The sequence below is a fragment of the Pundamilia nyererei genome, unplaced genomic scaffold, assembly GCF_000239375.1.
Source record: "Pundamilia nyererei isolate P.nyererei 1_Seehausen unplaced genomic scaffold, PunNye1.0 scaffold00178, whole genome shotgun sequence".
NCBI classification, from domain to species: Eukaryota; Metazoa; Chordata; class Actinopteri; order Cichliformes; family Cichlidae; genus Pundamilia; species Pundamilia nyererei.
In genome coordinates, this window is record NW_005187579.1 from 1,006,884 (window position 1) to 1,030,594 (window position 23,711).

At 40.4% G+C, this 23,711-nt stretch overlaps 1 protein-coding gene across 1 annotated transcript in view; it reads right to left on the reverse strand.

Moving 5' to 3' along the window:
• Positions 1-19,920, reverse strand: part of dnah1 (dynein, axonemal, heavy chain 1) — a 28,052-nt gene extending 8,132 nt beyond the window's left edge. Inside the window, 58 exon segments of the mRNA XM_013914223.1 lie at positions 82-306; positions 533-724; positions 822-989; positions 1,113-1,304; positions 1,415-1,600; positions 1,751-1,861; positions 1,965-2,156; positions 2,789-2,960; positions 3,039-3,247; positions 3,342-3,477; positions 3,656-3,852; positions 4,032-4,262; positions 4,568-4,746; positions 5,144-5,317; positions 5,540-5,697; positions 5,799-5,959; positions 6,070-6,210; positions 6,296-6,394; positions 6,519-6,677; positions 6,757-6,876; positions 6,975-7,169; positions 7,259-7,436; positions 7,519-7,673; positions 7,749-7,840; positions 7,915-8,101; positions 8,210-8,296; positions 8,748-8,897; positions 8,988-9,101; positions 9,250-9,355; positions 9,447-9,635; positions 9,707-9,820; positions 9,928-10,091; positions 10,213-10,353; positions 10,431-10,610; positions 10,705-10,810; positions 11,040-11,161; positions 11,260-11,424; positions 11,512-11,724; positions 11,963-12,216; positions 12,332-12,530; positions 12,627-12,782; positions 13,147-13,288; positions 13,380-13,462; positions 13,553-13,672; positions 13,846-14,068; positions 14,201-14,397; positions 15,440-15,590; positions 15,724-16,022; positions 16,666-16,877; positions 16,988-17,145; positions 17,232-17,487; positions 17,596-17,760; positions 18,143-18,275; positions 18,400-18,538; positions 18,759-18,942; positions 19,087-19,138; positions 19,244-19,411; positions 19,825-19,920. Of these exon segments, the coding sequence (XP_013769677.1) occupies positions 82-306; positions 533-724; positions 822-989; positions 1,113-1,304; positions 1,415-1,600; positions 1,751-1,861; positions 1,965-2,156; positions 2,789-2,960; positions 3,039-3,247; positions 3,342-3,477; positions 3,656-3,852; positions 4,032-4,262; positions 4,568-4,746; positions 5,144-5,317; positions 5,540-5,697; positions 5,799-5,959; positions 6,070-6,210; positions 6,296-6,394; positions 6,519-6,677; positions 6,757-6,876; positions 6,975-7,169; positions 7,259-7,436; positions 7,519-7,673; positions 7,749-7,840; positions 7,915-8,101; positions 8,210-8,296; positions 8,748-8,897; positions 8,988-9,101; positions 9,250-9,355; positions 9,447-9,635; positions 9,707-9,820; positions 9,928-10,091; positions 10,213-10,353; positions 10,431-10,610; positions 10,705-10,810; positions 11,040-11,161; positions 11,260-11,424; positions 11,512-11,724; positions 11,963-12,216; positions 12,332-12,530; positions 12,627-12,782; positions 13,147-13,288; positions 13,380-13,462; positions 13,553-13,672; positions 13,846-14,068; positions 14,201-14,397; positions 15,440-15,590; positions 15,724-16,022; positions 16,666-16,877; positions 16,988-17,145; positions 17,232-17,487; positions 17,596-17,760; positions 18,143-18,275; positions 18,400-18,538; positions 18,759-18,942; positions 19,087-19,138; positions 19,244-19,411; positions 19,825-19,827 (9,354 nt within the window). The 5' untranslated portion in view covers positions 19,828-19,920.
• Positions 19,921-23,711: the final 3,791 nt, after the last annotated feature.

The following is a 23,711-nucleotide window of genomic DNA, read 5'->3' on the forward strand; positions in this document are numbered from 1 at the left end:
CCCCCCCAAAACAAACAAACAAAAAACAAAAACAAAAATAATCAACACACAAATTATGCTTCATTGATAACTGCATATACAGTATATTGTATTGTGGGAGAGGACCAGATGGAGACATGCTAAAATGAGGAATATAGACAGATACAGTGCAACATTTTATTATGATAAACTTACAGTGAAGGGTCCCAAGTATGCAATATATCCTGCAGACAGAAGCATGTCACCGGCTACGTTACTGATCATGTAATCCAAATGTTGTACTGTCTCCTTCCAACGCACTTTTTCATCTGCCAATCCACCAATAAGCTGGGAAATATAAAAACAGACTAACATTTAAGGACACATAGTAACTGGTATCGTAAACCTTTCTGCTTTCTGTTGTTTTATTTTTTCATATTTATGTATATGTTCCAAACAGTTTTAGTATATAGACTGAAACAATTGCATTACTATATAAGTTAATGTGTTGTTTCTAACTGCTTGATTTGGCCATGTGGGTTGTAACTGTAATTTTTACTCCCAGTTGTCTGACCTTGTCTGCTCGGACGAGGCGAGCCTCACATAGTTGATACTTATTGTCCAGCTCGTCCTTCTTAGCTAGGCAGTCCTGGTACTTGGCCTGCAAAGTGGCAATCCCAGCTTCAACTCCTGCCAGTTTCTCTTTGGCTTTATCCAGATTTCGCTGGGTTTCTGCTAAGTCCTCTTGGGCTGCCTGGAGAGCTATCTGCACGCAAATTTACACATTTTGATGACTCTGTTATCTGAAAGACATATTACTATATCAATTGTATGTCACACATAAATAATTAACACAGTTTTACCCTTTTAGGTTCCACAGCCTTCGCCACAAAGTTATATGCATGCATGGCTCGCACCCACTGGCAAATGGAAGTGCAAGCTTTGGAAATCTTGGCAATGGAAGCTGGCTGAAATTCCTCATTATCTATATATGGCTGGATTAAGCTGATCACATTCTCTGGGATGTTATCCTGCAGTATAGGAGACAGAAAAAGCTGCTTTTAATACACTGCAAACATCAAACACTGAAACTTGAAGCATAAACTCAAATCTGAGAAAGTCAACAATAACGTTCTCGTCAATACATACTACACCTTATCATATTTGAAGAGACTTTCCAGAAACTTTCCAGGGTCCTGGAGCAGACCCTTCCCAGGCTCCCAGTAGTCATCAACCTTGGTGCCAGGTTTCTCCCCAGGTACCTTTTTGGGTTTGATGCCTTTCATAATGCACACTGCTTCAATAACCAGCTTTACACCTTGAGGAGGTCGCTGCATGGCTCGCACCTATATAAACCCCCCAAACAAAAAACAACTAAAAAGATACTGATACTGTACATCTGCACATATCTGATATGTGAGAAATATCTCAGCCAGTCATTATCAAAATCCCTGACCTCAGTGACATCATTCTTGTTGAGTGACTTGAGGCTGGCCAGGGCGGCATCCAAGGCTGGCAGAGCTTCGTCTAAGTCTCTCTGAGCATCTGCTGCAATGGCTCCTGCAACACGGGCCTTCTCTGAAGCTTTTGCCTCCTCTTCTTGCACTGACCTACGGGTCTCCTCTGCAACCACTGTGTCTTTCTAGTAATGTAGAGTAAGAATTACACTCAACATACACATACAAAGCATACACACCTCATACAATGCTGAACAAAAGAAACTGGTCCCAGATTTGGTTGCTCTAACTCTGACTGTATTGTGGTCAAGAAAACTACATTAATGTTTTCTTACTTTAATGGTCTCCATGGTAACTTTAGTGTCCTTAGCAGCCTCCTCCAAAAGAGGTCTCATGGTCTCCAGCTCCTCTTGCATTTTACTCACACCTTCAGCAGTGCTGAGAAGCTACAGGACCATCATATAACAGACATTCAACTAAGACTTCTCATTAAATGCATGAATTTAAACCGTGAACCATGAATTTTCTTGTTATTATACAATGCCTTGCCTTCTCCAGACCAGTATTCATGCGTTGTCGAGAACCAGACAGCTCTTGTTTTTTGCGTCTAATGAGATCTGAGAAGATTTTGAACAGTTCCAGGTAGCTTTTAGGTGTGACATAATTGTGTCGAGAGAGTTCAGCCATGTACTGTTCACTCTTCCTGGCCACCATCTGGTGAATCCTCACACACATTGTTGTCTACAAAAAAAAAATCAGTTAGGAAAAAAAAAATATAGTCACTAGTGTAGCTATTTGTGTCACCTTACAAAATCAAAGGATAAAACTGTGTTGTAGAAACCTGGAAACTGCTTTTTGTGTATATTAATGCATCAGAAACGTTTACATTTGCTCTAAATCCAAACAGCAGAAGCAGAAATGCAGATTCTTGGCACAGCAAAACACAAACCCGTAACAGTTTAAGAGTCATTTTTCAGATTACTGTAAATTTTCCCTAAAATTTCCAAACGATTCATTTTTATCTCTTAGGTCTGAACAATTTTGTGCATAGTTGCAAATAATGAAGGATTTTAGAACAGAGCAGGATGGGTTTTTTTTTTTTTTTTACTTATTTGGCCCTTAATGTGAAAAAAGAAAGCATAAAGACAGATGCTGACTATATAGGGAATAAAAATGATCAATTAACCCATGAAAAAGGAAAGCATACAATGCTAACTCTCAAACTTAACACCGGTGGCAAATTGGCTTCATCGTTAAATGTGTGAAAGCTATCACCATGGTTGCTACAATGTCTTATTTTTATTACATATACTTTGAACATAGTGCTTTCTGGCTTTGTCTACATGCATAGACACAAAATCCAGGATTCTCACCAGTCCGCTCATGGCAGTTGGGTTTGCTTCCACTTGAGGTATCTCACTAAGAAATGATGTGGCCACAGCCAGGAGAGCCTCCTCTGGCCAAGTGCTGAACCAGTCTATGGTACAACACGTCACCAGTGAAGGAAACTGCCTCATTCGTGCACGAAACACCTCACCGATGGGACTGTAGTGGAAAAAAAGAAGAATGCGAATATAAGCAGCAGGAAAGGGAGATTACACATTAAAACTCAGCGTTACTAACCTCATGCAGAGAACAGTGTGAATATTGCTGCGAACTCTCCTGATGTAGGCAGCCATAAGATTGGCTTTAGTTGGCTGGTGGCCCAGGTCTAGCACCACTGGCTTCATTCCCATCAGGATACGCTCCTGCTCATCTGATGCATACAGGTTGGGCACATCACCGCTATTCAAAATGCTGTTGATATCCTCCAGGAACAACTCACTCTTAATCTGGTGAAAGTAAAAGTACATATTCACACATGTAGTTTCTTCAGCTTATTATACAGTCAAGAATATCAGATGGTAAGAATGTGCGGCAGTATACCTGTGTGTCTACAAAGAGGAAGGTGATCTGCTGGTTCTGGAGGCCTGCCTTGAACATGATGTTTTTAATATCTTCTCTCCACTCAGTGTGGCCATAATTCTTAGAGAGCTCAATCTGGAAACACTCATATTCTGATCTGAGTATGAACAAATGCTTTGTGAAAGCTGAGCCACAACATGATTGGAGCACATTCTCCATGTTTCTATAACAATTAAACTTTAACGTAAAATAAAAGCAACCAAAGGCTGATAGTTGTATGTTACTGAATCTACATCTCAAATACATCTCAGCTATAAGAATGATAGGAATCTTACATATAAGAGGCCAGCTTAGTGAGTGACTGGCGTCCACTGCCACCCACTCCAAGGAGCAGGGCATTGCCTAGGGGCTGCCGCAAGATCCGCCTGATACGACACACGTGCTCAATGGCGTCCATAAAGAGCACCAGCTTCATCTTGGTCATGCTGATGTGATTGTAGTCTTCCATGTACTCCTCCATTACTTTTACCAACTAGACAATTTCATATAAAGAAAAACAAGATTAAAATCAGTTCTGCTGAAAGGACAAAAACACATTCATGAGGCCAACAGAAAAAGATCCATGATTATAAATCAGCTGTTTGAAAAAGTGAAAAGAAAAAAAAAATCACCCACCGAAACAATTTTTGAGGCTGGAGTAACAGCGCTCACCTTCTCTTTGTCATCTATGAGTTTATAGCCTTTGTGGTCAGCTCTGGGATCCATGAAATCTCCGTACAAAACAGGATGGCAGGGGACAACCTCTTCAAAGCAGCAGTCAAATTCCTCAATGCAGTCTTTCAGGACCCCTTTGAACCACTCTCTATCCTCATCACACACCAGGCGGTCCTGGAAAATGCGGCAGCTTTCGTGGTACCACAGGTGGAGCAGCTGTACTTTATCCTAAAATAAACAAGCAAAAAAACCCAAACAAAAAAGCTAACTTTGGACTTGGGATTTTAAAATAATCTCAGCAGTTGCCACTGAATTATTAATGCTCTGCTCATATCTGTAAGTCCTGTCGTCTGAGTTTTGCAGGTCGATCTTAAAGTGCTATAATGTAATGACATTACTTATTTCATTGGTTACAGTAAAGAATAAAGTCATTTGACATTAGGAAACGAAAGGATAGACCTACAACGTATTCAACATTATAAATATGACTATTTAATCATAACTACCAACATAACTAATCATGTCAGACTCACCTCTATCATTCTAGCTTCAGCCATGAGGATGCCCTGAAAGACTTTGGATAGATCTCTGAGATTGAAAGTGTAATGGGATTTGGCTGGAGTTGGGAGCAACTGGGAGGTAATGGTAGAGTAGACTCGGATAGTGGCATCTACAAGAGACTCATTCAGTGGCTGGATTGTTGGTACGGGTGCTGATAGGAAAAAAAGAGAGACATAGAGAGACACACAGAGAAATAAAGAAATGCATTAGATTGGAAGACTTTCACAAAGCACTGGTCCAAGTTTGTTTTTTCCAAAATCCTCCATTTAACAATTGAGCTGTTTTACCTGACCATAATTCAAAAACACGTTGGTTCTTTTTGTATTAAAGAAACACGTATAAAACTGACTGAGTATTAGGAACATTTCCATTTTCTGTATCCCTAAACTCACTGCCTGGTTCCTTTTTATTCATATTTCCATGTGAAAGAGAACAAATAGCGAGCCAGAAAGGCTTTTAGGCTAATATCTATCCTGCATTCACTAACATAACGTTAACATATGGTCTTAAATTCAAACCCACTGGTAAGACTCGGTAGTTCTGCTTACCCATCCAACTTCCTAGAATGGTAGAAAAAATGTTTTTCTTGCTGGCATCATCCAGTTCAGTAAACGACAAGAAGTTGAAGTGACGTGTGAAGCGCTGAGTTATCGGGTTTCGCCCTCCACCTGGGGGTCCCATGGCACAGGCAAAATTGATATCCACTAGTTGCCTGAAAGTCCCTGTGTACCAACAAAAAGAGAACGCTTCATTTCTGATCCAAAATATTGAAATAAAACACAAATTTTAGTGTTGGAACATGAACGATCAATGTTGTAAGAATGTCCTCAGATGGTACAACTAGGCAATTAATACAAAATGAAGCTAAAAGGTTCAAATGTTTACACAGAAATATTCCTGGGAACAGTAAAAGTGAGAACATGAAATAGGCTGAAAGCTCTCACCTATCTGAGTCCTGTCATACCAGCCTCCGTGGTCCATCCACTGCCTCAGCAGTTCAATGGGAGGCTGAGCACCATAGGTCTCCAACATGGGCATGTTTAGGTCATCGATGAAAAATACAAAGTACTTCCCTATTGGAGGTCCAAACACACCTTTCCACCTGACACACAAGCACATGCACCAATCAGAGGGCGAGGCTCAGCGATATTGTTGCCTTGATGAAAATATCTAGTTGGTTTAATTTGGAACACATCTCGGTACCTTTTGTCTACTTTGCTGTCAATGAAATCTTGAGTCTGATTGGCTGAAGTGCGGGCAGAGAACATGAGGAAGTGTGTGATATACTCAGCAGGCATGCTATTTAGCAACTTATTTGACATGGTCAGGGTCTTTCCTGTGCCAGTTGGCCCAATACAGAGCACCTGGAAACACACACACATTAAACAGATTAAACTGTTTTAATCTTTTCAACATTTTCAACTTTCCATTGAAAACCTTAAAAATTACTTTAATCACAGGAAGCTGCACTCACAGGTTTCTTGTTGGTTAAAAGCATATCCAACAGGAAAGACATTCTCACTGTGTCTGCAGTTGGAACAATAATGTCTGAAAACTTTGTTTCTGGGGTGATTACTACACTCTCTGCATACTTCATCCAGCTGACCCACTGGACCTATAGTACAGAAAAAAGGCTGACTCAGCAAAAAATGAAGCGATAGTTTCATCTAACATCTATGCAAAAATTTCTATTCGTTTACTTTTCCTCCCTCATCTTCATCGTCACCATCCTGATTCCTTATTCCATCATCAAGTCTGTAGTCATACACCGAGCCTTCTTCTGGAAAACACAAGTTGATCTGAAGGAGAAATACATTTACAATGTTGAAATAAACTACTGTCAAAAATTATCCAGTGGACATATATTATACTTAATATATATTCAATGTGTCTGAGATGCCAAAGCAAAGATGATAAGCTGACCCTCTCTTCTGCCATTTTGCTTCTGAGCCACGCACTGAAGCGCTGGCAACTAGCTGCATCTCCTGTGGCTCCTACACTCCACACCAGACAGAAAAAGAACCAGGGCTCAATCAGCTCCTTTAGATGGTCCAATTTCGCTTGAGGTGGTGGCCTCTCACCCTAAACAATAATGAAAGACTTGTGAGGGAAGGATGAGTATTATAAGAGACATTCTGACACAGCCAAGATTGACACAAACCTCTTTAATATTGAAGGGAGTGAAGAAGCAGTCCATCATTTTAAGCAGACTACAGGTAAGGTTGCTGTCCAGAGATGCGATGACCTCCTTTACTGAAGTGCGGACAAATGTAATGGAGTCCTGAATAAAATACAGAGAATTAAACTGTTTTTATAAACACTGTAACAGCCAGAAGCTTTAATATTATACTGTCTCAGTTATGTTGACTACTCTTTTACCTGCAGAAACCTGTCAAACAGAGAGCTGAGCATCTCTTTGTATGGTTTCAGGGCTTTAGGAATCTGCCTCAGCCAGCACTCTGTGAAAGGGGTGAGTCCCAGAATACTTGGCTCCAAGTAAACCATACCACAGCGAGACACTGTAGCCGGAGATGCAACTGCCAGGTCCTGCACCTCAAACATCATGGTCATTACCTACTCGAGAAAGATGCAAAACAAAATTGGTGAAGAGATAACAGACTGACTGAAAACCCAAGGTTGGGAAAACGAAACCTTCATCTTACGTCGGTGAGCTTAATGATTTCGCCAGAGCTGAGACAAAGCTTTTTGTTGTCATCCAGGACAGTGTTCAAGTTCTCAATCCACACAGCATCCACTGGCCCGTCAAACATGTACCACTTTTTCTTCTGGTCCATAGATGCTACGCCTTGGCGAATAAGACACGAGAGGATACCGTCTGTCCTACACGGGTGGAAAAAAAGCCAAAATGTTGGTGCCTTTTTTTAAACTCCTCTATAAATCGTGTCAGAAGGGGCATTCTTACCACTCATGTGTGAGCAGGTCATACTCTCCATAAAGTTGTCCCATGGTAATTGACTTTGGGTTGAGGACATATGTTTGAACAGCCTCGTAAACACCACCGCTCACAGAGGGCTGGCCCTCCAGAGCTGTTATTGCTGCACCTAGAATCTCATAACACTAAAATGCACAGTGTTTATTAAGATAAAGTAACACAAAAACATTAAACACAAGAACAACATGAAAAGGACTCACTTTGGTTTTCCCTGATCCAGAAGGTCCCACCAACATCAGGCCATGTCTCACCACAGTGGTTTCATACAGCTGAATACACTTATTAATATACCCTGGAATGCCCACCAGTTCTGTTATTAACGCATTCAAAAATAAAGACAAAAGAAACACTTTTAGAAACACTGACCATCGACATCTTTGAGGTTCTTCGCAGTGCAGACATTACGAATGGACTCTTCCAGTGTGCCATAATTGATCAGCTCCTGTTTTATCTTGGGAAAAAGATCAGACACGATGCCAATGAAGAGCTTCAGGTCGTCCTGTAAAAACTTTGGTACATTGACATCCTGAATGGCCCGAAGACAAATCAGCTCCTACAGGACAGATTGTAAAATAATATCATTTTTAAATTTGTAATCAAAAGATTTTTCACAGCTCACAAATCTACTTCTAGATACACACAAGAGAAAAAATAATGGCACCTCGTTCATGTTCGGATTTTCCCTTTTTAGGTTTCCAGCAGCTGAGATCACAGTCTTAACAGCTCTCATACCAAAATCATAATGATCCTTCACAGGACAAAACACAAAGGTCATCACAGAGTTCAACTCTTTGTAACATTATGACTACATACATACTACATACATACAGTTTAATGTCCTATTTGCCAATTTTACAAAGTCAAAAACTAATAAAAACAAAAATGAATTTCTGTTCAAATTGACCAGATTTACTGCAGTTTAGTTAGCTGTTCTCATCATTTAGTAAACAACAAACATGAACATCACTATTAAAGCAAAACTACACAAACCACAAAAAATTACCAGAAAAAAGCAGAAAATTTGAAGACTCTCTACCAATGAGTGATAAAAATGCTCACTGGTAGAAAGTAGTGTATCACTCCCAACTGTGGCAGATTGTGTATAAAATACAATCGTTTCAGTTTTCTGCTGTAAATGACACTGGTGGTGCCATTTATAGCATCTATGAGGAGGTATGAAGACTCCTCTGAGTTCATACCTGAGAGCTCAGCTGTTCAGAGGAGAGTTTGAAAGTTGTTGTGATCTTGTTGGAGAGAACTTTGGCATCACTGAAGCCAAATGAGTATAGGGAGATCTCAGCTATCATCGCATAGTTAGGGACCATCATGGCCACGGGACGAAACAGGGCCTGTGGAAGATGTGATCTCATTTTTTGAACCTCATCAGCTTATCCTCAGTGTTACAATGACACAATTCAGTTCGAGTTATCATGTCAAACCTTGAGATTGTCAGGCAGTTCTGTGCGGCCAGCATAACCAGGATTCATAGTGATGAATACCGCGCAAGAGGGGACAAGAGGGATCTCTACCCCCTCGAACACAAACCTCTCTGCCTAAAAAAATAACATACATAACATGCATAATTATCTTTTATAAAAAGAATTAGGTAATATATATGTATACATATTTAAGTGATACTTAAATCTGTAGCTGGTAGGTAGGGGGGTGTGAAAGTGTAAAAAAGTGCAATCAGCTTCTCACCCGTTGCTGCTGGGCCTTTTGTATAGTGGTGATCTGCTGCGCCACCACGGACAACACTTCAACATCAATACGATTAAACTCATCAAAGCAGGCCCAGGCACCAGAGCTACAAAGTGTGAGCCAGATAAGGAATCACAAATGTACGGTGCTACATTTTGTAACAGCTGAATCATTGTGTCATACCAACAAGCTGTTACCTGGCCAGTCCTTTGAGAAATTTGCCCATTGCAATAAAGTCCAGCTGATCAGAACAGTTGAAAACTACCGTCTGGATCGCCAGAGCCTTTCCAAGGTCTTTAGTTGTTTCTGTCTTTCCTGTGCCTGCTGGACCTGCGGGTGCCCCTCCAAACTTCAGGTGCAGAGCTCCTGTCAGGGTCAAGTAGCATCTAAAAAAGCCAGATTAGTGTTCAAACTGGTGAATGATATTCAGTTAAAAGCAGGGTAGAGTAACCTTTACCTGTCAGTGAGTGGAGTGATGACCAGCCGCCCAGAGTTACCAAGGTACTCGTAGCCATACAGGAATTCTGCATTCACTGCACGGATGTACAAATCACCTTTTGCCCAGTAATATCTACAAACAGCATCGCATAAATGTAACACTCCTTCTGCACCTACAATGTTTCACATTTACCCCATGAAGGAACTGAAGTAAAAACAACAGCAAAATAAGAAGGAAACCTTAGCTGGCTGATCCACTCAAAGTCATTGATGCTTGAGACCTCCTGCTCCACCATTTTGGCTGCTACATCTTTAGCATGGACTTCTATGACAATAAGGGCAGACAGCACAGCTCGCTGCATCTTGGAGAGCTGTCCTCGCACAAGCTTCACCAAGTCCCCCAACTTCACAAAAAAAGGTAGAATGTTAACAATGTTGTTAGACTCTCATGTGAACAGTGTTCAGTGCAATGAGAGCCATAAAATGGCAATATTTTTGACCGGCTAGTCTAAATCACATCCACACCTGTGTCTGTAGTTGGGGATAAAGACGAGTGGCTAAGTTTCTCTGCTCCAAAGCATCTGACACCTCAGCGGTCCAGAAAACCTGACAGCCTGCTATCACCACTTGACCAGGCCATGATAACACCCACTCTACACGTGGTTGCTGAGAAAATAGATCACATAGCATCTTATTGAAATGCCTATTACGTGTGAAAAACAATAAAATTCAGGTTCATGTACCTCATGGTAGTCTTTGAGTGACCGGTCAATGTTATCTCTTAAAGTAGCTTTCATAGACTTCTCCACATCCCTCAGCCAGTCCTCCACATTACCAGTAGGACAAACTGGAAAGAACAGTTTTACCTGTTCCCCTTCTCCAGAGTACATGTGTGTGATCTGCAGGTCTGACTGAAACTGAAGCTAAGAAACGATAGAAATCCAACTTCATTACTTAACTACTTTAGCCATGTTTTGCACATGTTGTCTTAATATGTAATAGTGAGCCAAAGCAAACCTGTGCAATATTCTCAAAGCATTTACGCAGGTGTGGCTGAACTGCAGTGGGATCTTTGGTTTGGGACAGAATCTCCAGGAGCTCATCATCTGACAGGAAGTAAAACCTACAAGCAAATATTTAGGGTGCATCAAACACAGTTACTTTGTTACCTACACTCAAAATCTTTATAACAGGAAACAGGAAAAGGCAGTTTTGAGGGGTTTCCTCACTGTTTGGGACGGCATGTAGAAAAAGTTGATTTACAAAAGCTCTTCACGTAAAATTAAAAAAATAAATAATTAATTTAAAAATATATATATTTTTAACGCTGATCTATTTTGTCTGTGTCTTACCTGGGGAATAAACTTCGTTTTGTTTCCAAGTACTCACTGAGACCCTTCTGCACCTGTTCCAAAAGTCCGTTACAATTCTTAAGTTGCGTTAGTAGATGAGCATCTGGGAACAGATCGATCACCTAGAAATATTCACAAAAACAATCATATATAGTCCACAACAACTTGTGAACCACCAGTATTCTCTAGTTCCACACAGAACTCTAAGCCTCTCTCTGACCTTTCGATTATTAAAGGCACTTTTCATAATACTCCTCCAATTTTGCTCCATTTGCTGGTATCTTTTTCCTTCTGTAGGCAGCTGCTGATTGATGTCATCAGAACTGAATATGGGTTCTAGGTACAGCCACGAACGCTGGCACATCAGCCACTCCTCCAGTACATCCTGTATACACCAAAAGAGGGCAGCAGCACAACATGAGAAACACAAATCACAAGACTTCCACAGCTGATAGGTGTCTATGTTGTGCACCTGAGTCATTCTGAGCTTGCTCTCCCAGGAGTTGATTCGTGCCTCAAATGTTTTTTTGAAGGGTGACAAGGACATGCTCTGTGTCATGACAATGTGGTCATCGAGCAACTGAGACACTTCATCTGGGCTCGTTAAAATGTAAGTTCCTGTGTTCTTGTAGGGCAAAACATCAATGACTACTGTGGACCACTCTTTTTCCATCTTTCCCAGAGCCTGGGTGAAAAGGTATGGGAGAAAAGAGGAAGCAGCATCGGTTTTAGCTAAAAAACAAAAATCACACACTGACAGTGTACATAGCCAAAATGAGTAGAGTCCCTAGTGCTTTAAAACAGCAGAAGCATCCCTATCTGAACTACATTTAGCAGATGATAAAAAAAAGACACAACATTAAAAACTTTTTTTACAAACACTATATGAAACAGTTTAAACAAGGATTCTTGTTCAGCAGCACCTGTTCAATAGAGTATTCTTTCCCAGCCACCTCGGCCACTTGAGCTATGTCATCCACGTAGTTCTGTAGGCCAAGCTCCAGGCAGTGAGACAAGGTCAAGTTGGCTTTAGGCATGACTTTAATTTGAGTGCGTTCTGAAAGCATTTCCCAGTGGCGGCTCTTCATCCCTGGGTTCCTTAGTCCCTGAATTAGAGGGACGTAAGGACGGAAGTCCTCAATCTTGCTGAGAATTAGATTTGCCACCATTTGGCAGTCTAGAGTTGTGTAAGACACCAAGAAAAGCCCATTAAAAAACAACAATGTCAGTCATATTTTGAAATGGAAGGCACAGCTTTGTGAAGTTTAAATGGTAATACACGTATCACCTACCAGGAATGTCGTTGAACTGTTTAATACATTTGTGGATGGTCTTGTAGGCTTCAGTGACAATGTGCTCAACCTGCTCAGGATCAATGGAAGACAGTGGGTCACAGAACCAGCTTTCACTCCAGCGCAGCCAATCAGAGGTGGTGGTCCATAAATCTCTATAAGGCTGGAAGTCTTTTACAAGCTTCTGCACACGGTCATACTGTAATAAACATTAATGCCCATAATAAATAGATACTCTTTAGTTTTTGAATTAATCACACAAAAATCCTTTAACCCGAGCCACTGTTTTACTTACATTTGTGACTGTCATGCCGAACAAGCGTTCCCTGTTGTTGTAAGTTTGGGCCATAGTTTGGCACTCCTTAAGTTGCTTGCTTGTCTGCCTGACCTTGTTGGCCATCTCATTGGCATGATCAATGCCTCCATGGCTCGCAAACCTAGCAACAATCATCTAGAAACATACAGTGACTACTTTAGAACCATGCAACATCAGTATAATTAGAAGCTCTGTCATATAGTGGACACATGTGCTGCTCTAAGTGTCTGCTTAATAAAGCAAAAAACAATTCAAATCAGTTTTATCTACACTTTATTTTGTAAGGTAAAGACCCTACAAAAATACAGACAAAACTCCAGCAAACAGATGACCCCCTTTGAAGACGCTCTTGGCGACATTTGGTATAAAAAAACTCAGTTTTAACAGGAAGAAACCTCCAGCTAAAAGTCTGTGAAGGTTCTCAGTCATCCAGGTCATCGTAGTCTAAGGAGCTTGGAAAGAAAAGCTAAAAGTAAAAAATATAGTCGATTGAGTTGACCTGTAGATTAGCTAAATGCTCCTCAAAGTTGCTCTGCTCAGTTAGATGGATCTTGCGGAAGGACTCCTCATCCTCCAAGTGCTGGGTGGCTACTGGTTCCATTTGGTTGATTATCTTTTGTGGCCATTCAATGGCTTTCCACCTGCACAGATAAGTCACTATAAATCTCACAAAGTCTCCTACAAGGTATCTAAAACAAATTCCCTTTTAACTAACGCTAATCATACACTTACTTTTTGTTGACATCATTGTTGGGAAGAGAGTGGAAAAATTCTTCTATGAGCTCGTAGTCTGACAAGGTCTTGGCAAGATGTTCCTGTTTGCAGATGAGAAAAAGAAGGATGGATTCATAAAGTAATTCTTAATTTAATATGTACTACAGAAACACCCACTTCACCCATTCGACCTTGTAACTCTTAAGCTGTTCTGGGATTTGTTTCATCCACTGCCTCTTTTCACTCAGTTCCTCGATACCAAAGGGTTTCTCACGTAGCTTTCTGTTAATAATTTCACATTCTTCACATGCCTACACATAAAAAAATAACCAAAATTTAAGAGAAAAACAAGAAAAATGTCATTTCAAGCTGAATTTAAGGATGTCTTTAAAAATAAATACAAATAAATAAATGAATAAATAAATAAATAGCAATTAAAGTTATTATTATTCATGTTCTCCTAGAAGAAAATATTTAGCCTTACCTGGTCAACCTGAATACGTAGCTTCAGAGCAAGGTGGTCTAGTAGTGCCGTGGCTAACTCCTTTCTCTTTTCTGAGAGGGACTTGCGTACCCCGTTAACACAAACATGAAATGGACCAATCACTAGGGAGGCTGGCAAGGACTGTTCAATTATTCTCTTTTCTTTGAGATGCTGCTGCACCTCTTTTTTCAGTTCTTGGGATGTCATTTCTGCACCACAAGATCTGGTAGCCAAATGATGGGGACATGAGAAAAACAAGAAAAGCACGAGTTCATTCAGTAATAGGCCACATATCCAACAGACCCACATCTCACACTTGTGAAAAGTGGGCACGTCACTTCAAACACAGACTTACGTGAGAATGTAAGCTTGTATGTCCAAATTGTGCAGCTCTAAGTACTTCTCATACTCAGCAGCATAAGCCCTGAGAGGTATGGTTGCTTGTATTAGAACATTACGGATGTTCTCCCTCAGCTCGGTTATTTGTGGTTCCTCCAAATGCACTGACTCAAGTAAAGGCTCCCCAACCATAAATAACTTCTGCAACACAAACTGGTACAGGCACATGCAAAACTATTCAAATATCAGTGTCACTTTGAAAATCCATCATTATAAGAGTACCCCCCATTTCTTTGCATTTTACTTCCAAGGAGCCAGACCTTCTTCTGATTTTCCAAAGTAGTCTTGAGCAATAGTTATCCAGGCTTTCTGAAGGTCTTTCAAAGTTCTTTGGACATTAGCTGCTTTTTATTTATTTATTTATTTTTATTTTACAAATTTTAGGGTTAGTACTTATTTTCAGAGAACAATTCAAACATAAAAACGGTGCCTAACTCAAAGGCTGCAAAGGTCCACTTTTAAATTGTATCTTTAGGCATTTATTGTCACAAGTCAAATCAATGAAAAGTTGGACAAAAGAAAAAACGGTAGGCTTAAAACTCTATCTACAGCAGATAAACAGTATCTGAAAGTCATGTAATGTAGAAATAGGTAAAAATGCAACAAAGATCTGACACAGGACCTGAGAAATATATCTGGTTCTTGAGTTAATCCATCTAGCTTCATCAGAAATGGTCTAAGTTGAAGGGTGGCTGTCAAGTAACCAACCTTATGGAAGGGAAACAGGGAGAAAAGGCTGAGGCATGCTGAATTATAAAAGAGCTGGACTGAAAATCAGTGACAACAGGTCATGTGGAGTGAGTGTCCATCTGTAAGATACAGTGGAGACTGTCATGAAACGAAAGACAGTTCACATCCAAGGAGCTTTGAATGTCCTTGAAGAAGCCTGGAAATCTAATCCTGAACACTACACTCTCTTAGAACGCTTTTTCAACAGAGTGCAGACTGTGCAGGAGAATCAAGGTGGTCATAGTAAATACGAATCTTCGAGCTCCTTAGAACTACACAAATTCTCTGTTTTTGTCTTATATACTTTAATTCCATCTATGCTTGAATGTTTCCGTCCCATTTTTCCTAGTAAAATTTGACAAAAAGAGAGACTACTTGAACCTTTTTTTTCAAAGTACTATATTTTGAAGCCTCATTGCATTCTCATTTGTAAAGTATGCTGTATTACTCAGGAGATTTGATTTACCCTATTAAGCAGAGGCACACTACGTGTGCACATAATGCTGTTATCAAACAGGTTCACTGTAGATGCTGAAAAATTCCCCAAGGGGGTGCTGTAATGAACCCCACTCTCATCCAGAACCAGGTCCACCAGGAAAATAGGATTCTTCTTTGGCCTAGACATGGATAATTGTTATATTACAGACATAAATAATTATTATTTTAATCAGTTATATTTCATTCATTATTACAAAGTCCAAAAAATGGGAAAAGGAAAAGAGAAAGTTGTGCAAATGCATTTTATCGTACTTGTAGTGGCTAGTGATTAGGTCATTCCCCCAGACGAAGTCCTGAGGACACATCAGGACATTGTGGCAGGCATCCATCACGACCTTGGTCAGGCTGACCAGTGAGTTCTTCACAAGGACACGGAGGGAGTCCTGCATGTTATAATGCACCAGATTGAGGAGTTTAGACAGCTTAGAAACCTTGTAAGTCTCCCAGCAAGTCTCGTTTATGTTGTATGTTCCCTTGCCCATATTTGCAAGGTTGTACCGGATGCTGTTGCACAGTGTGCTGGTCCAGTTATCTCTAAGAAACAGGGTTATCTGGATAAGGAAAGAGAGGTTAGATTAAGATATTTATATTGGTAAACTTGTAGAAACAAAATGAATAATCTCCTATGAGCTTATTAAATAACTACAGACGCTATCTTGTTTATATGGCTAAGATGTATGTTTTTGTTTGACTGTTCTTCAAGTCAGAACAAAAAAGGGATATGAAGACATTTAGCCAGATTTGCCGGAGCAAACTAATTTCTGGTGTAAAAACAAAGTACTGTTGAAATTTGAAAAGATCACGCAGTGGCAAAATTGCATGTTAGAGGTGAAAAGTCTGAGATTATTGCGACTAACACTGTTGCATATGGATGTCTGGGAGTTTTTTTCTTAAGGCCCAAAACACAGAGAATATCTAAATCAAGTATGCAAACAGATTTACTAACACTTGCAACTCACTATTTATTGCTATTTGTGCCAATATTTAACATTGAATCTGAAACTTTTTTGCACTTGATAGTGAAATGAAATGTCTGTGCTTTGCAAACAGCACAACTTTTGTAAATTACCCATAAAAATGACCAAAACTATCAGCACTATTTGGGGATTGCACTCACAGGCTAATTTGCCCTATTTAGCAACCCCGGCCGGTAAACACAGGTTTTTACTTGATACTCTCTCGGTGCAACAGTACCTGAGTATGCGTCTGAGACTGGTCAAGTTCAAATTGATCCAATGGAAGTGGTTTACCCAACATCAAGTTGAACAGCCTCATGTTTTCTACTTTTTTGCACTCATGCCACATTTCAGAAAGCACACAGATCAGCTCTGGCCTAGTTTGCATGGACTTGAAAATAAATGCAGCTCGATTCGCCTCATAGGCAGAGTAAGGAACCGGAACACACCCTGCATAGATAAAACACAACAGTATTTTGATTCTGAAGGTGTTAGCAGATGCTACATTTCCTTAATTATGACCTGAGTGACCAGTAAGTGCATAATGCAAAATATCTTACCTTGTGAGGGCACATATTCAGGGTCCTTCTGTGGCAGGGTGATATGTGAAAGGTCTTCAGGGCAGCTCATCACTACTTTGTCAAAAATCAAGCGGTTCATTGTACGGTCATAATCCAGTCTGACCTCATTCTCCAAGCCTGCAACACACGTCTCTAAACTGCACACACAATATTGCATTTATCCATCCTGTTAGTTAGTAAAAAAGCAGATCATATAGAATTAATAAGACAGGATATCACTCACTTTTTCAGCTTAAGGCCAGGAGCTGAGAGGGCACGTCGTTTGATACTCTGGAGACTATCAGTATTGAGAGACGGTGTTTTCCTAGAGATGGGCATGCAGTCCACTGAAAAGTGGTAGAAAATAAGTGCCTCTGTTTCCTCTCTGTAGCGCAGGGCAAACCGGACCCGCTCAACAAAGACACGTGGGTCTTCAGCACAGAATAACAGTCTGATCCTGGGTATCCAGTACTTACTGCCTGCTATGAAAGAGTCTGTTTCTATGCAGAAAGAGGGCGACAGATCAATGACATGGTCAGTAACAGCAGGGAGAGAGATGAAGAGACAACACTCTAGAGTTACAACAGTTTAAAAACATTGAAACCAACCAGGGGATTTACTCTCCTTATGCTCTTCACTTATATCAGGACTTCCTTTTTTGTCTGTCTGGTGGACCTTCTCTACCAGATACTGACATTTCTCTGTACAGTAATCAAGAATTCCAACTAAATGCCAGCTGTACTTCGGAGGTGGGCTCGCGCTTGCAGACTCATCTGCAAAAGAACAGAAAAGAGGGATTTAATAACACATTACTACATTTATTTCTAAATTCACTGTTGTCTGTGTTGTATTGTTGTATGGCCACTTATAAATTGCTTCTCATTACCTTTTAATGAATATCTTAAATTAATCCCAAAAAAGGATTAAAAGGAAGAAAAAGTGCCAAAAAAACATGAGCACTGAAATGCAGTTTACAGATAAACTATATCCTAAGTATCATTTGTAACAAACTAAACACCATTTAAAAAAATGGCTGAAGATTCATTGATTCACTGATTTTAAATTGACCTTTGCCTACATAGATCTACAGACATTAGGAGGCCAAGCTCCAACTCCAAGCACAGCACCCAATACAGCAGCTACATGATGCTTTACCATTTGCAATTTCATCATCTGTAGGTAGCAGGGCTTTTCCAGGAATAGGTTTTCGATCAGGTGATCCTTCAGCATTGCCCAAAGCAAGCCAGTCTTCTGGAGTCCGGCAGTCATATTCTTCATTGTCAAACAGCTTAATAAAAAACATGGGAAAGTTTGGTGTATATAACATTATATATAAATATGGAAAGTATTGCAATGAGAAAAAAAAAGTCTAAAAAGAGGGACTTGATTGGACAGTTGTGTAACAGGCTCACCTCCAGTGGGAGGAACAGCGAAATAGGACCGTCTGGTATGGTGTTATTTTCCAATGGTCTTGGCAATAAAAGATCAGAATCTATGCCCTTTTCTGCCAGGAGCTCTTCAACATGTAAATGTAAGTATTCCCTTCGACATCTGTTAGCAACACAGTATATAAAGACGCAGTTATTTCACAGCAGGACTTTGAGATAAAACAACTTAATGACTCTACTGAAAGCTGCTGTACAATAAAGGAAAAATGAGCATGTATTGCACACTATATGAGACGTGACCACTGAATCTGGTCTTACAGTATTCAAAATAACCATGACTACAGCAGCAGATGCCATGTGTAGTACACAAAAATAGCACACACCTCTCTATGGCTAATTTGCGGGGGATGGAGCCAGGACGGGTTTTGTAGGGTATTTGGACTTTGGGTTTATCTCCACCCCGGCAAAAGTATGGATTCTCCGAGAAGAATGAATTATGTTGTACATGTGGTACAAGGCAATCCTCAGCAGCCCATCTGGGCCGATGAGGTGTAGTCTTGGCGACTTCTTTTGAAGTAAACAGAAGTCAGATTTTACAGATAGCACAAAATGTTTTGGGATTTTTTTTTCTAGGAGATTTAGAATTTAAAAAAAAAAATCAATGCAACAATAAAATATCAGATGTCTAAAATGTCATACAGCACAACTCACCCTCCTGTGAGTTATGACCAAATGTCAGCATGGACTGAGGCTCTGACACCTGCTGGGCATTAGGTGTACAAACCGCATACACATAAGCAATTAATCAAGAGTTTCTCATTAGAGCAACAACAATCAGTCATTTTAGAGGAATCAGAGAAGCCTTTACCTGGAATTTTAATGTAGAGATTGTCTCAGAGAATATTCCCCTCTGATCTCTCATAGAGCCTTTCCCCACTTTGAAGACATTGTATTTCTGACGAGTTGAAGGCTTGGGCTCTGGAGGATCTCTGGGTGGATGAGGTACCCCGGAACCAGGAAATCCTGTGTTCTCACTCTTTCGAGCAGAATTTTTAAAAAACGTATGTGTGAGCAATGACAGCTGGGTTTAGTCACCCACTTCTTCAATGATATGATTTAACGAATATTAAATGTGTATGAAAAGTTGAAGCTTTATATGTTGCACATATAAGTTTATACACGCGTTTCTAAAGTGAATAATAGTACAAAATGTAAAAGGGAAACTAGACATTACTTAACGCTGAATACACGACGTACGTTAAACGTATGTTAAACGTTTTGCCCGACTTCAGCTAGAGGTAGTCTTTTAACCGACAGGGTGTTAAACATACGCCGGGTGCTTAGCCTTAGCATTCAGCCTTTGTGATTGGCTTTGCTGAACACAATTAACGAGTAGCATTTGGTAATTTAACTCTGTAAGCAAAAGGGGAAAAAATAAATACGACATACCATATTTTTCAATTCTGTTGCAAGCTGTTACAGGTCTTTTGTGTGTCCACCACATAGCTGAAACTGAACTGTAGAGAATCTTAGTTTCTAAGTGGAAGTACTTTGTTAGACGCAGCAACGGTTGTCATGGGGACGAAGATGATAGTACAAGTTGGCTAATCTTTTTGAGCCATATTTGACAACTTAAGCAGTGTTTAGCCTATTATGTCAAACATACTGTGCCACTTTACGCTATTTTTTAGCACTATATTCTCTCCTGTGACACACTGCAAAAAATATTTCTCAGTATGTACTGCTGCTTCATTTTCTTTGCGGTAGTTTTCATCATATTCAGCAAAATCTGCAAAGCTTTATGTAACTTTAGACTGGTTATCCTTTATTTCCCTATAATAAAAAGCCTTCCCTTCACATGTGTTGGGTAAAATCCAGATTTTAGAAAAGCGCATGACCCGTCGAGCCAGTAAGAATGTGGGACAATGTCTCAAGATGTGGGCCAGGGGGACAAGGAATAAAAATACTGAGTAGTTGCGATGTGAAGGTGAATTGTGACAATAATAGTGCAGAATTTAAAAAATGAGTCCACTTCGCAAAAATATGCATCTTTAACCAGTGTGTTATGGATACACCAACACATTGACATCTTTCATCTAAATGAACAAGAGTAGAAAAGCAAGAGAGATGAAGAAATTAGAGTACTGAAAGGTGAGGTTTATGACAAAGAAAGACGTGGCAAAGGTAAGGCCTTACTGTGAGTTGTGTGTGAGGTTGGACACCGAGGAAGGAGAAGAGGATTAGACTTGGTTTTTCTTGGCTAGACTGAGGGATCGAGCTGGAAAGGCTCTGCTTTTCTGGCTGCTCTTAAAGAAAAAAGACCCAAAAAAAGAAGCTGCTGCTTCTAGTAATAACATTGAATGTAATGTCTGTGATGATAACATAATGGAATGCAACTGGAGCACACACTCCCCTGACCCTAAATGTTCACTCTTCTCCTCTCACGGTGTAGGAGGTCAGTGTCTCGTTGTAGCTAGGTTTGTGAGGTGATCTAAGTTACTGTACCCAGCTCCTATGAGGTACTGGTCGAGTAAAGACTTAGGCTACGTTCACACTGCAGGCGAAAGCGCATCAAATCCGATTTTTATATACGACCCATATCCGATCATGGTATGACAGTGTGAACGGCACAAATCCGATATTTTCAAATCCGATTTCGTATGTGGTACTGAATCTGATACATATCCGATGTTTTAGAAAGCGACTGCTGTTTGATGGTAATGTCGCATTAAATCCGTCTTTTACGTCACTGACACAAGACAGACGCCAATTATCAACTCCGGAGAAGCGCCCGAGAAGACATCGCGAAGGCTTCCTGGCCATCCAGTGTAGATGTCAGTGACACTGTTGGGAAGACAACGTTGGAGAAACGTGAGCATGTTATTTGTACTGTATAATCTGCAGATTCTGACAGAAATCTGCAACTTTCCTTTGAAGCACCGCTCCTCTAAAACAGCAATGAGGATAATTATTAGGTTATTTACATTATTATGTAAATAACATAATAACTTAAAGCAAAAATTGGGAAACGTAAAGTCGGAAGTCTTTATATTAAGGGCCATCAGTCAAACAATACTGTTTGCTCTGGGTCTAAACAGAGCGCGTTGTGTGTGACGTCTTCTTTTGCGCATGCGGGCCACTTTGAGCGTTCACACTAGAGAGCGTTTGCTGTCGCATTTTATTTGTAGTGTGAACAAGCAGACAAAAAATCGGAATTGAGCATTAACACCTGCAGTGTGAACGTAGCCTTACTGAATTGATATGGGTCCTATCGATGTTGTAATTCTGTGCCACACATATCTATCATTTAGGATGGGCTTGCTTAAATGTTTAACTAGGAGTCTTTTTCTTCATTGTCCCAGACTGAAAAGAGCTCCAAAACGATGATCTCACACAAAAAGGACATGAAAATAAAAAACTTCCCTAAGGAGCTAAACAACCCACATCTAATGACATTATCATATCAGAGTGCTCTCAGGCTTAAATCATCCTGACCACAGCAGTTTATTAATGATTAACACATGCCAGAGCTATTGATTACATCAGCGAGGAGATCCGGCCGATAGAGGTTCCAAAGAAACCCACACAAGAACCACAAGTCTCTGATGAGGTGGTGGTCCTCGAAACAGAGTTGCCTATCAAAGTTTGGCTGACAGTACTGTAGCCATCTTTGGAGCCAGGAGCCCGCCATGGAAATGGGACTTGATTGGACAGATGGGGCCAGCAACTCTCAATGAGTGGAACTGATTAAACTCTAAAAAGCTTTGTTACAGCCTTGATCCACCCTGTATTTCTCATTCTCTCCCAGGAGGCCTCCCTGCTAACTCCAGCAGCCTGGGAGCAGAAGACTGACAAAAGAGATCAGCTGTTAAAAGGACATGAAGATGAGTCAGTTACATAATCACCAGCAGGTATAATCTGTCCTCATCTCTGCCACCTCCCTACTACACTAACAGTGCTGTCATGTTGGGAACACTGTGCCTTTGCCAGTATACTTGCTATTTTACCCTAATGACATCAGCATGGGCTGCTAACTTTAGCTCCTCCTGTAGGCCAGATGTTGGTTGATAGGATCAAACACCACTTATTCCTCCTTCGCTGCCTCATTGTTGGGCAGTCCAGGAAGGCCTTAATGGTTGCACAGATTCCCACATACCTCTTTTCTTATGGAGAAACCACAAATCCAACCACAAAAGTGGGCCCACACCCCTGTTAGAGTGTGATTTATTTATTTATTTATTTTTCACATTTGCACACTTCAGTGGAAATATACAAAACTATGCTATACACTCCCAGGGAGCATCGTTAAATGTTCTGAGAGTATGGATAACAAATGCTCGTAAGGGATTATATATATTTGCACATTTAGACTCTGGAGCTCAAACCCCTGGAAACACAGTGAGAATAATATACACCTAGAACAAACACCACGTTTCGAAGCCCTTTTTCTTATTTAAAGGGCATCTGATCTGAAAGATAACACCACAGTGGTCAATGAATGTCACGAGTGTCAGTTGATAAATGAAAAAGACGCACCACGAGGGCAGCAAATGTCATATTAACATGGCCGCGCTTTGTTCCTCTGCATTTTACCCGTGCAGATTTCATTTTTGACATTGCCTGCTCCTATGAGTTACTGTTGTTTAACGGCGACCTTTGCACTTGGCTATGCATTGAAGTTGCCATCATGAGTTGGATGACTCACAGGTGGACTTGGTATGCCAGTAAAAACACTTTTAATGAGTTGAAAAGGGCCTCAAAGCAACAAAGCGGCCCAGAGCCTGCAACTTATGTCCTGGGACCTGAAGCAGCTGCATTTGATTTTTCATTTTCCCCATTTCTAAGCAGGACTTCTGAAGGGGGACAAAGTAAAAATACTCAAAGCTAAAAACCCATTTGGGTTTATTTAAGCACAAGCATTAAGTTTGTAACTTATCCCAAACTCCTAGAATTAGTGCTAATCACGTAACCCTGCTTCATTATGCTGCTTTCTTCATTTCGCTGTTTGCTATTTATGTCACATTTTCATGCCAAAGTATTTTTCTTTGAATTTACTGAAGCTGGTTGAAACATGTGTTTCATCTAACTGGGAGTGTAAATCTGAGCTGGAAGAACGAGAAGGCAGTGAATTGAATCCACAGCACATGTAGTGTGTTATTGTTGTAGAAAACCAGTGTGTGTGTGAGTGGGTGGGCAAAGTAAAAGGTTATCAAGTGACTGTGTCAGTGCTTGCATGCATGTGTTCGTGCAGATGTTCATGTGTCGGAGTGACAGTGTGTTTATGTGAGTCACAAACATAAGGAAATAATGAGTTTCTTAGTTGATTATCATAAACA